Source organism: Stenella coeruleoalba (genome assembly GCF_951394435.1).
Source record: "Stenella coeruleoalba genome assembly, chromosome: 13".
NCBI lineage: Eukaryota > Metazoa > Chordata > Mammalia > Artiodactyla > Delphinidae > Stenella > Stenella coeruleoalba.
This window is the reverse complement of record NC_137159.1, coordinates 56,075,284-56,087,382: the sequence shown is the minus strand read 5'-3', so window position 1 is coordinate 56,087,382 and position 12,099 is coordinate 56,075,284. Positions and strand designations below refer to the sequence as shown.

At 35.8% G+C, this 12,099-nt stretch overlaps 1 protein-coding gene across 5 annotated transcripts in view; it reads left to right on the top strand.

Moving 5' to 3' along the window:
* Window positions 1–12,099, top strand: part of EML4 (EMAP like 4) — a 154,352-nt gene that overhangs the window by 120,767 nt on the left and 21,486 nt on the right. For all 5 annotated transcript variants that reach the window (XM_079940524.1, XM_079940525.1, XM_079940527.1 and 2 more), the window contains 4 exons: window positions 4,435–4,586; window positions 5,667–5,792; window positions 5,878–6,009; window positions 6,738–6,805. In XM_079940524.1, the coding sequence (XP_079796650.1) occupies window positions 4,435–4,586; window positions 5,667–5,792; window positions 5,878–6,009; window positions 6,738–6,805 (478 nt within the window). The remainder of the gene's footprint in view (window positions 1–4,434; window positions 4,587–5,666; window positions 5,793–5,877; window positions 6,010–6,737; window positions 6,806–12,099) is intronic.

The following is a 12,099-nucleotide window of genomic DNA, read 5'->3' as shown; positions in this document are numbered from 1 at the left end:
TCTCTTTTTTTTTCCAGTTTTATAACATTTTTAATGTATAACCTTGTCTAGCTTAAGGTGTACAACATAATGACTTGATATTCGTATATATTGTAAAATGATTACCAAAATAAGTTTAGTTAACATCCATCACCTCACAGTTTTTTTTTCTTGTGATGAGAACGTTTAAGATCTGCTCCCTTAGCAACTTTCAAATATACATTACAGTATTATAAACAGTAGTCACCATCTTTGCGTTAAATTTCTAAGTTTGTACCTTTTGACTACCTTCACCCATTTCTTCTACCCACCTCCCCCGCCTCTGACAACCACCAGTCTATTCTGTTACTGTGAGTTTATTTTTTTTAGATGCTACATATAACTTAGATCATATGTTGATAGCATTTGTCTTTCTCTCTCTGACTTTTTGCACTTAGCATAGTGTCTTCACAGTCTATTCATGTTGCATATGGCAGGATTTCCTTCTTTTTTATTCCATTGTATATATATACCACATTTCCTTTATCCATTCATCCATCTATGGACACTTAGGTTGTTTCAGTATTTTCTATTTCTTATGTGGGTATAAGGTATTTGTTATTTCCTACATATAGGAAATGGTTCAGAATTTTTCTTATATGAAATAATTCATAATTCTTTAAGTGGGGGAGAGGAAGTTGAGAGTATCAACACCACCATTAAAATGTTCATTATTCTGAAATCTTTGCCAGGTTTCTTTAAGAAATACTACCATTTTACCTGATCTCCAAATAATCAACATGGACCCATTTGCGCATTGCTAAGAATATAACATAAATTTCAAAGTCTCCCTGATATTTGATTCTGTAGTTAAACAGGCACAGAAAGCCCTCCAAAGGATCTTTATTTGGCAGTCAAGGTAAACTTGGTTTTTACAGAAGCTTGTTTCTGCTAGAGTTGAGAAGAAAGGGGGGATTTGCAAGTAAGCTTGGATGGACTTGGCCATGATTGTGCCAGGAAGTACAATAGGTTTGTAATACAAGGATAATTATTTTTCTTGGCAGGTATTTCAGACATTATTTGGCTTAAATTAAAGTGTCAGAAATATAGACCCATGAGAAGGAAATCTTGGATTATAAATTATTTTGTGGGTAAATACTATGTAAAGCAAGCTTTGGTAACTTGTTTAAATTTAAAGCACAGACATATTTTTAGCTAAATTAATATAGGTCCTCCTCAGGAAATAACTATCCTGGGGTGGTAGGAGGCAGAAAGTGGGTATCTCACCATGTTGATTACTTATATAGGGTATTTTTATTCTTGATGAAGCATTTGTTCTTCAGTTTTTCATCTTCTAAGACTCCATTTTTCTAGGAAGATCTTAAGTGTTTAACAAAGTATTTGTCATGTTTAGAAGTAGGGAAAACTGAATTAAAAATAGAGAAACTGTATTTAACTTTCCTGCATTCTGATAGAGAGCTATGAAATGCCACACCTCTGCGTTTTGTAATTTCTTACATGGTACCGTGGTACTTTCAGATTACTCTTGTTAATTTGACCATGCATGAGAAAAATAAGCCCTTTGCCCCCACTTTTCCCCCCACTTTTAAATGCCCAAGCAAAGCCAGCAATACTCTCAGAAAATTCACATCTCTCAGATGTTCTTTGTCTCTTGGTCACATCAGAGCTATGCTAGATAATTGGCTGGCTATCCTGCTGGGCACAGTTGTGTTGTTCAATGTTTAAAGTATTTTTACGTGATGAATGTTGATGTGAGCCGAGGCAGTTGACCTGAATAGCAAGTTTGTTGGAGTTCTGCTCCTAGCGTTGCTGAATCAGGCAAGCCCTACTCCAAAGTAGGCAAGCCCGTTCCTTTCTCCCTGCCAAATATACCCATCTATTAAATATTTGTACCACTAGCAGCCTCACACTGAGTAATTTTGAGAGTCAGCTGTAGCATAATTTTTTTTTAGGAAACCAAAACTCTACAAATTTTAATTTTAACAATGTAATGGCAGCTCAGATAGATGAGTAAAAATGAACAACCTCAATAACAGCTTTACTGAGATATACTTCACATACCATAAAATTCACCCTTCTAAAATGTACAATTCAGTGATTTTTAATATATTCACAGAGTTGTGCAATCATCACCACTAACTTCAGAATATTTTCATCATCCCAAAAAGAAACACTGTGCCCATTTGGAGTTACTTCCCATTCCTCTCTCTCCTCAGTCCCTAGCAACTGTTTGTCGCTTTTGGTCTTTGTGGATTTGCCTGTGTGGGACAGTTCATATAAATGGAATCATGGAATATGTGGTCTTTTGTGACCAACTTCTTTCAGTCGAACCTTAATGTTTTCAAGGTTCATCCATGTTATAGCATGTATTAGTACCTCATTGCTTTTTGGGGCTGAATAATACCACATTTTGTTTATCCATTTAAAGTTGATGAAAAATTTTATTAGAAAATGAACAATTTTTTTGCAGGTTTTTGAGGTATAATTGACATATAACATTGTGTAAGTTTAAGGTATACAACAAAATGATTTGATATATATATTTTTTAATTTTTTTTTTACAGTTCGCATTTTTTTTAATACATTTATTTTTTTTAATTTAGTTTTGGCTGTGTTGTGTCTTTGTTGCGGTATGTGGGCTTCTCGTTGCAGTGGCTTCTCTTGTTGCGGAGCATGGGCTCTAGGCACAAGGGCTTCAGTAGTTGTGGCACGTGGGCTCAGTAGTTTTGACTCACAGGCTCTAGAGCGCGGGCTCAGTAGTTGTGGCACTCGGGCTTAGTTGCTCCGCAGCATGTGGGATCTTCCCAGACTGGGGATCAAACCCATGTCCCCTGCACTGGCAGGCGGATTCTTAACCACTGCACCACCAGGGAAGTCCCCGATATATGTATATATTTTAAAATGATTGCCACAATAAGTTTAGTTAACAACCATCACCTCATACAGTAGAGGTTTTTCTCTTGTTCTGAGAACTTTTACGATGCACTACCTTAGCAACGTTTTTCAAATGTACAATACAGTATTGTTAACTATAGTCACCATGCTGTGCATTAAATTCCCAAAACTTATTTATCTTATAACTGGAAATTTGTACCTTTAACCACCTTCACCCATTTCCCCACTGAACTTTTTTATTATTATTATTATTTTTTATTTATTTATTTATTTTTGGCTGCATTGAGTCTTCGTTGCTGCGCACGGGCTTTCTCTAGTTGCGGCGAGTGGAGGCTACTATTCGTTGTGATGAGCGGGCTTCTCACTGCAGTGGCTTCTCTTGTTGTGGAGCATGGGCTCTAGAGCACAGGCTCAGTAGTTGTGGCGCACGGGCTTAGTTGCTCTGCGTCATGTGGGATCTTCCTGGGCCAGGGATCGAAACTTTGTCCCCTGCATTGGCAGGCAGATTCTTATCCACTGCGCCACTGGGGAAGCCCCCCACTGAACAATTTTTAAACTTGTAATTTTTTTCATTTCCAAGGGATCTAAGGTGTATTTATTAACTGACTTTGGTCATACTTAAACCAGGTTCTACCTTGCCATTTTGAACCTGGTAACTAATTCTGCAAGCTCTCATCTTCTAAAAAGTTTTTCTCTTACTCTAGCAGCTTCACTAGCTGAATGAAGAGCTTCTCTGAGTAGGGCATCATGAAATCTTATGTTCACCTTTAAGAAAGAGGCTCTGATTATATTTTCGTACCTGCCTTGTCCCTTCCTGGGTACTTGTGAAGTGCTGAGAGCATACAAGAAAACTGGGCTGTCATTCAGCTATCACATTGGTGTGACTGGATCAGTTTTTAAAATACTTTTCTGGTTGGTCAAAAGCCACTGCTGCAAGCTGCCAATGCCTCTTCTGCCTCACACCTTCCCCAGTATCTCAGCAAATAAAAGGGGTTACTATCCCTGACAGAGCAGAAGTCCTCCAGTTCAGCAGTGGTTAAATGTTAAATATTATGACTGTTGCCTTGAGAGGAAATGAAGGCTTTTTTTGCAAACGTAAAAGAACATTGAGTAAAGAGACTTGAGTCCTAGTCACAGCTTTGTCACTAGCTAACTGTGTGGTATTGGCTAAGCCAATTCTATACCTATGTCCTTAGTTCTAAAATCAGAAGAGTAATAATACCTACCCTAACTACCATGTAAGATGATTATAAAAGGCAGTAAAGTTCTGAGGTTAATATACCCTCTGTTGTCTGTGGAATTATCACTGCTTTAGTCTACCTTTTTGTAAGAATGTATTTTGAAATATTTTCAGAGTAACTGATTATTGACATAAATGCAAAAGGTTGTATTAAAGCTTTACTACCTGCCTTGCAGAAGACTTGCTGAAAATAGGTTTTTGATTGTTGAGTCATTCAGCAATCACTCTACAGTTCTGCTAAAGTTTTCTTCCAAAAAGACTCTAAAATCTGATGGAAAATGTTATCACTCACGTTCTTATTTTACTCCTCATCATATTAGGTGTTTATCAGATCAGCAAACAAATCAAAGCTCATGATGGCAGTGTGTTCACACTTTGTCAGATGAGAAATGGTATGTTATTAACTGGAGGCGGGAAAGACAGAAAAATAATTCTGTGGGATCACGATCTGAATCCTGAAAGAGAAATAGAGGTAAGGATGAAAACGGAACATAAAAATTTTTAAATATTAAACCCTCTAAACTTATGTCTTTTGTCCCACATTGAGATAACTTACACTTTTCTGAGAAATTTGGTGCACATTCTTGTCATTTCATTCCCTCAAAATAAAAAAAAAAAAAGGACTATTCACTAAACAAAATAGTTTGAAAGAATAAGAAAAATCAGCAGAATAATTAATTTGCTTATTTATTTCTGAGATTATATTTTTAGTGACCCAAAAATATAACCATGTAAACTTAAAATTTAACAGACATTCATTGAAAACTATATCCTACTCCAAGGTATACAAAATGACCAGCTTAATTTTAAAACTTGAAAATAATAACAGTGGGCTTAATGATAATTGCTATTTATCTACATATGTGTCTGCTTCATTGCATGAACCAAGTGTATCCATAAAACCTGACAGGTATTATGTGCTCAGTGAAAGTTTGTTAACTGAACTGAGATCTCAGGAAGTGAAATGGGTTAAGAATAGTATTTTAGTCAATGATTGCCAGAGCAAAGGCAATTCACTCAGTTTAATATTGCTTCTGTTTGTTGGTGACTTAAATTTTGAATTTATGCTCAGTCTTTTCTACTCATAACGTGCTTTGTAGACAAAATCTTCTCTAAAAAAGAGGATTCTGATAGTACTGCTCTTGGGTTTCATTTCCAAGAAGATATATCCCCATATTATAGATAAAGAAATTTGTCTCAGGCTAAATGACTTACCCAGAATAATATAACCAGTAAGTAACAAAACCAGATCACAGTCTTCATGTGGTCTATCAGAACTTATTCCTTTATCCGCTACTCCTAATCATTAACTCTTGAAATCATATAAAAATATGAATTTAAAATTGAACCAAAGAATGTTGTTAATGCATTGTAACTTCTGTGTAATAAAATGTAATTGTCTGAACAAATAATTTATTAGTATAAGATTACTTTCAAATTTGGAATTCTGTCATTTATTACCACATAATTGCATACAGCTATAACTACGGTCTTCAGGTGGTAATTATTGCATGTTAGTATGTGTATGGTGACTTTACACAATGTTTTTTAGGTTCCTGATCAGTATGGAACAATCAGAGCTGTAGCAGAAGGAAAGGCAGATCAATTTTTGGTAGGCACATCACGAAACTTTATTTTACGGGGAACGTTTAATGATGGCTTCCAAATAGAAGTACAGGTAAGCTGTATGATTTTAACCATTAACTGAGTATTTTTGATGATACTCTTTGTTTCTTATAACAATGGGTGTATTTCATTTTCAGGGTCATACTGATGAGCTTTGGGGTCTTGCCACACATCCCTTCAAAGATTTGCTCTTGACATGTGCTCAGGACAGACAGGTGTGCATGTGGAACTCGGTGGAACACAGGCTGGAATGGACCAGGCTCGTAGATGTGAGTAAAACAGAATGTGATTATAATCTTCCCACAGAATCTCCCTAAAATGGCAGATGGTAGCAGCAAAGCAAATAGGACTCAGCATTGGTTAAAACCAAGTGTATTTCTATAGTTCAGTAAAGGGGAAGGGGTGGAGGGAGAGTGTTTAGTCACAAAGTACATGAACCCACTCCAAAGTAGCAAATTAACAGGACAGAAGCTCAGTTTTTCTGTCAGGTTCAGTAGTAAAAATAAAAAATATTTCACATCTTTATGAAGTATTAATTGTTATGGATATGTTTAGGTCTCTGGTGGTGGTGCAGTTGGGTTCAGTAAGTACTGCCCACTAACAGATTCTGCTCTCTTCTTTTTGAGTTGGTCTCTTACTGTGTTTTTTCCCTACCCCACCCAGATATCCACCTTTTCTAGCCTAAAAGGTGTGTACACGTTCTTTGCAGACTCTAAAGAACTGTACAAATGTTTGTTGTTATCCTTACCATTGTTCCACTGCCTAGCCACAAGCTGGTGGTCCTTCCCCCTCACCACTCTGCCAGCATGTCCCCTTCCTTCTCTGAAATCCTTTTTCCTCTTAAGTCCATGTGGTATTACCATTGGCTACAGTAAAGTTGATTGAGATTTCATGTTTATGTGAAACAAGTTATTTTCAAATATGTTTTGCCACTATTCCCATAGATCTAGGGAGACTTTCTCATGTACTCCCCAACAGTTGTCTGTCTCTCTTCTAGGAACCAGGACACTGTGCAGATTTTCATCCAAGTGGCACAGTGGTGGCCATAGGAACGCACTCAGGCAGGTAGGGTCTTTAAGGGAAATGTGAGCTGAGTAATCTAAGTGGTGGGATGTTTAACCATTATTCAGGAATGTTCTCTATCTGATCTGGAAAATTAATCTTTTAAGTGGCACAGTTTTATGCTTTTTGTTCTTTTCTTTTATGTATACTCATTTAATCATTCAGTAATTATTTGAGCACCTACCGTTTGTTAGACACTATTGTGGGTGTTCAGGCTACATCAGAGTGCAAAGCAAAAATCCCTGCCCTTGTGGAGCCCACATTTTAGTGTGTGTCAGGGGTGGAGGCAGAATGAAAAATAAGCATTATAACTAATTAAGTTAGCAAATGAAGAGCTATGGTGGGGGAGGGTTGAGCATAGGAAGAGGGAACTGGAAGGGGTGCAGTTGCAAAACGATAAATAGGAAGGTCAGAATAGTCTTCATTAAGGAAGGTGACAGTTCAGCAGACTTGACCTCCTTTGTGAAATTTTCTGTGGTATCGAAAATTTCTCTTGTTATCTTTTAGGGAAGGAAAATGAACCTGAAATAACCCAGTTGAGCTTTTGTTTGTGCTATAGCTTTTTTCTTCTTTAAATGCTACACAGGTAGATAAGTAAAGGTATGTTTCCTGAAATTGTTATTAATTACTTATCTTTGCAGACATTGTATAGTACCTTTCCAAGGTTATTAGGTAATATATATTATTACCTGTATTTTTTAATTGAGTCCTTTTTATTGCCTCTGCTGGTAAGTAGCCCTCATCACAAATAACTTAATTTCTTTTTTAAAGAGGCAGAGGAAAAAGATAAAGTAAATTTTCAAAAGTTAAACCCATAGAAAATATGGAATGCTGATTTCTAATGAAGTGAAAATATTGTGAACACACTTCTATAAATATTTTTATTTATGTAACAAATATTTCAAATCAGCCAGTTTATTTAATTCTAACTAAATTTAACAATGTGAAGTTTTTTTGTAGCAAGTTTTCCCCTTTGGCTCTTGGATACAAATTAATACCTCTAGAAAGTCAAAACATATTCAAAATCCTCCTCATATATAGTGCTCAGCATCATGGAAAAATAGATCTTTAAGGTAAAGATAAACTTTGAAATGTGGACATGTAACTGGAGGTGCTATTTGAGTGGTTCTGAAATAGTGGAATTTTAGAATTAGGCTGCTTGGGAGAGTAATAGGTGATGACTTGCAAATACAGATGGCTTTACTATCTCAGATTTCCCCAAAATACATGTCAGTAATAGATTATTACTTAAAGTTGGACTAAACAGGCATATGGCAGGTCAGATCTGTTTTGGGGGCAGCTGAACAAATATCACAAATGCTAAAATCAATGAAGTAGTAAGAATAAGAGCCACCCTGTATTCAGTATCTGATGACAGACCTTGTACTAAATTCTTTTCATATAGTACTTTAAGTCTTCACAAGAATGCAACAGAATGTTCATTAATATCTCCTTTGCACAAACAGGAAACCAAGATCCATAGAGGTTCAATCACTTGTGATTGAGCTGGGATTTAACTCAGGTTCTATATAGTTCCAAAGCTTGTCTCTTTCCACTACTCCACCAGTACTCTTTGAGATGTACTTATGGTGTTTGTAGCATTACTTAGAAATATTATAAGGAAAGTTTATCTTTGAACGTTAAATCACTGGCTGACATAGTATTTTAAAAGCATTTACTGTGTATAAGAAGGAGTTAAACACCAAGTGGAGTAGTAAGGGTTAGAAGGACTTGAATCATTAAGACTCACCACTTCATTGGATGAATGTGCAATATATACATACACATAAATACAGTTTGCCCCAATTTGTAATTAAATTGCACTGAAGTTACTTTCTAACATTTAGTGTTACTGTGAAGTCATCATTAGCAAGCTTAACAGGAAAAGTCACTTACTTTAAGTGACTTAAGCTAAAGCTAAGCCAATTGTTTCCTCTTGGAGTTGCGAGTAGAAAGCACCTTATGAATGAAAGTGATATGATAACTAAATAAAAAGTGGAAAAAAAAATCCTTTCTGGTGTGGAGTTGGGGATTATTTAAAATCTAGGGGAGATGTAGTTATCAGTGTTCATTTTATACTTAATTCCTGTCTTTGGTTTCACATCTGGTTAGTCTGTTGTTTCTTAGAGAACTTTCTCCTTTATTATTTTTTACATGGATCTGTGAATATGTGGCTGTACTGTCTAAAACAGAAAATTCCTCAATGTAGCCATTCAGATTATTATCACTGACCCTAAGCCTAAAAAAAGTCACACTTAGGGCAAGGATTTTTGTTGTTGTTAGTTTAATACAACACGTGTCCAAATTGTTCATGATCCAGAAAAGCTGACTAGCAAAATGTTTAAAGATGTCTTCATGTCCATATGTAGAAATCTTCTACTTCTTGTAGTCAAGAAGTAAGGGCTTCCCTGGTGGCGCAGTGGTTAAGAATCTGCCTGCCAATGCAGGGGACACGGGTTTGAGCCCTGGTCCAAGAAAATCCCACATGCCGCGGAGCAGCTAAGCCCATGCGTCACAACTACTGAGCCTGTGCTCTAGAGCCCACGAGCCAGAACTACTGAGCCCACGTGCCACAGCTACTGAAGCCCATGTGCGTAGAGCCCGTGCTCCGCAACAAGAGAAGCCACCACAGTGAGAAGCCTGCACACCGCAACGAAGAGTAGCCCCTGCTCGCTGCAACTAGAGAAAGCCCGCATGCAGCAATGAAGACCCAATGCAGCCAAAAATAAATGAATAATTAAATTAGTTTTAAAAAAAGAATTAAAAAGAAGTAAGCACAAGTATGAATAAATTATCACAGTGATTTAAAAAAATATCATTTTAAAAGAATATGTTACTAATATTTCTAAGAGAAGAAAATTCAATGCATGGCCCTAAGTGGACATAGTACTTCCTTAACATTGCTAATCCTCATATAGTAAGGAGTCTTTTTAACAGCTTTATTGAGATATCATTCATATATCATAAAATTCACCCATTTACAGTATACAATTCAGTAGTTTTTAAGACGTTCACAGAGTTGTGCAGCCTTCATCACAAGCTCAATTTCAGAACACTGTCATTAACCCAAAAAGAATTCCTGTACCCGTTAGCAGTCACTCCTCATTGCTCCCACCCACTTCCAGCCCTGAGTAACTGATCTACTTTCTGTTTCTATAGGTTTGCCTATTCTGCACCTTTCATATAAATAGAATTATATAATATGTGGTCATTTGTGACTAGTTTCTTTCACTTAACCTAATGTTTTGAAGGTTCATCCATGTTGTATAGCATGTGTCAGCATTTCATTCCCTTTGTCACCAAATATTCCATTGTGTGGATATACTTCAAATAACCACTTGAGTTATAGTCATACATAAGTTTTTGTATGGACATACGTCTTCAGTTCTCTTGGGTATATACCAAGGAGTAGAGTTAACTATGTTTAACATGTTGAGGAGCTTCCAAATTGTTTTCCACAACAGCTACACAATTTTACAATTCTACCAGTAAAGTATGAGGGTTCCAATTTCTCCACATCGTCGCCAACCCTTGTTATTGCCTGTGTTTTGATTATAGCCATCCTAGTGGCTGTGAAGCACTTTTTCATTGTGGTTTTGATTTGCATTTCTCTGATGGCTAATGCTGTTGAGTATCTTTTTTATGTGTTTATTGGCCACTTGTGTAGCCTCTTTAGAGAAATGTCTATTCATATCCTGTGCTCATGTTCGAATTGATTTTTTTATTGTTGAGTTGTAAGAGCTCTTTATATATTCTGGATACAGTACCTCATCAGGTAACATGATTTGCAAATATTTTCTCTCATTCCAAGGGTTGTCTTTTCACTTTCTTGATGGTAATATTTGTTGCACTGAAGTTTTAAATAAAAATTACATAATTTATATAAATTTACTATATAAAAATATAGTCCCATTTATCTATTCTTCCTCTGTCTTTTGGTCTTCAGGATTTATTCCTATGGTTTTTTTCTAAGAATTTTATAGTTTTAACTCTTACCTTTAAGTCTGTGATTCATTTTGAGTTCATCTTTGTATATGATGTGAGCTAATCTTTGTATAGATATCCAGCGTCATTCTTTTGCACGTGGATATCCAGTTGTTACAACACTATTTGTTGAAAAGACTTTTCTTTCTGCACTGAATCATATTGACACCCTTGTCAAGAATCAATTGACCATAAACATATAGGTTTCTATCTGGACTCTCAGTTATATTCCATTGATCTCTCTGTCCATCCTATGCCAGTACCACAGTCTTGATTATTATAGCCTTGCAGTACGTTTTGAAATCGGGAAATGTGAGTCCTCCAACTTTGTTCTTTTTCAAAGCAGTTTTAGCTATTCAGGATCCCTTGAATTCTACATGAATTTTAAGATCAACGTGTCAATTTCTACAACGAAGCCAGCTGGCATTTTGATAAGGATTGTTTTTTCTCTTTATAGATCAATTTGGGAATGTCACTATTTTAACAGTTTAATAAGCCTTCCAATTTATGAACAGGAGATGTTTTACATTTATTTAGGTCTCCAGTTTTTTTCAAAGATGTTTTTAGGGTACAAATTTGCACATTTGTTAAATTACACCTAAGTATTTCATTTTTTTGGTGCCATTTTAAATGAAATTGCATTTCCATTTCCAGAATATTCATTGCTGGTATATGTAAATACAACTACCTTTTATATATTGATCTTTTATCTTGCACCTTTGCTGACCTATTTTCTTAGTAATAGTTTTTTTAGTGGATTCCTCAGGGTTTTCTGCATACAAGATCATGTAATCTGCAAATATAGTTTTCTTCCTTTCCAGTCTGAATTGTTTTTTCTTTTTCTTGCCTAATTGTCCTGACTAGAACCTCCAGTATAATATTGAATAGAAATGGCAAGAGTGGTCATCCTGATCTTGTTCTCTATTTTAGAGGGAAAGCGTTCAGCCTTTCACCATTAAGTATAATGTTAGTTGTGGGTTTTTCATAGATGCCCTTTATCCTATTGACAAATTTTCTTTCTGTTGTTGAGAATTTCTAATCATGAAAGAGTGTTGGGTTTTTCAGCTGCCTTTTCCAGTCTATTGAAATAACATGGTTTTTGTCCTTTATTAATATGGAGTATTACATTAATTGATTTTCAAATGTCTAATCAACCTTGTGTTCCAGACATAAATCCTACCTGGTCATGGCATAGAATTCTTTTTATATATTACTGGATTCAGTATGTTAGTATTTTGTTGAAGATTTTTTTCATCTATATTGTTGAGGTACATTGGTCTGTAGTTTTCTTGTGATGTCTTTGGTTTTGCCAG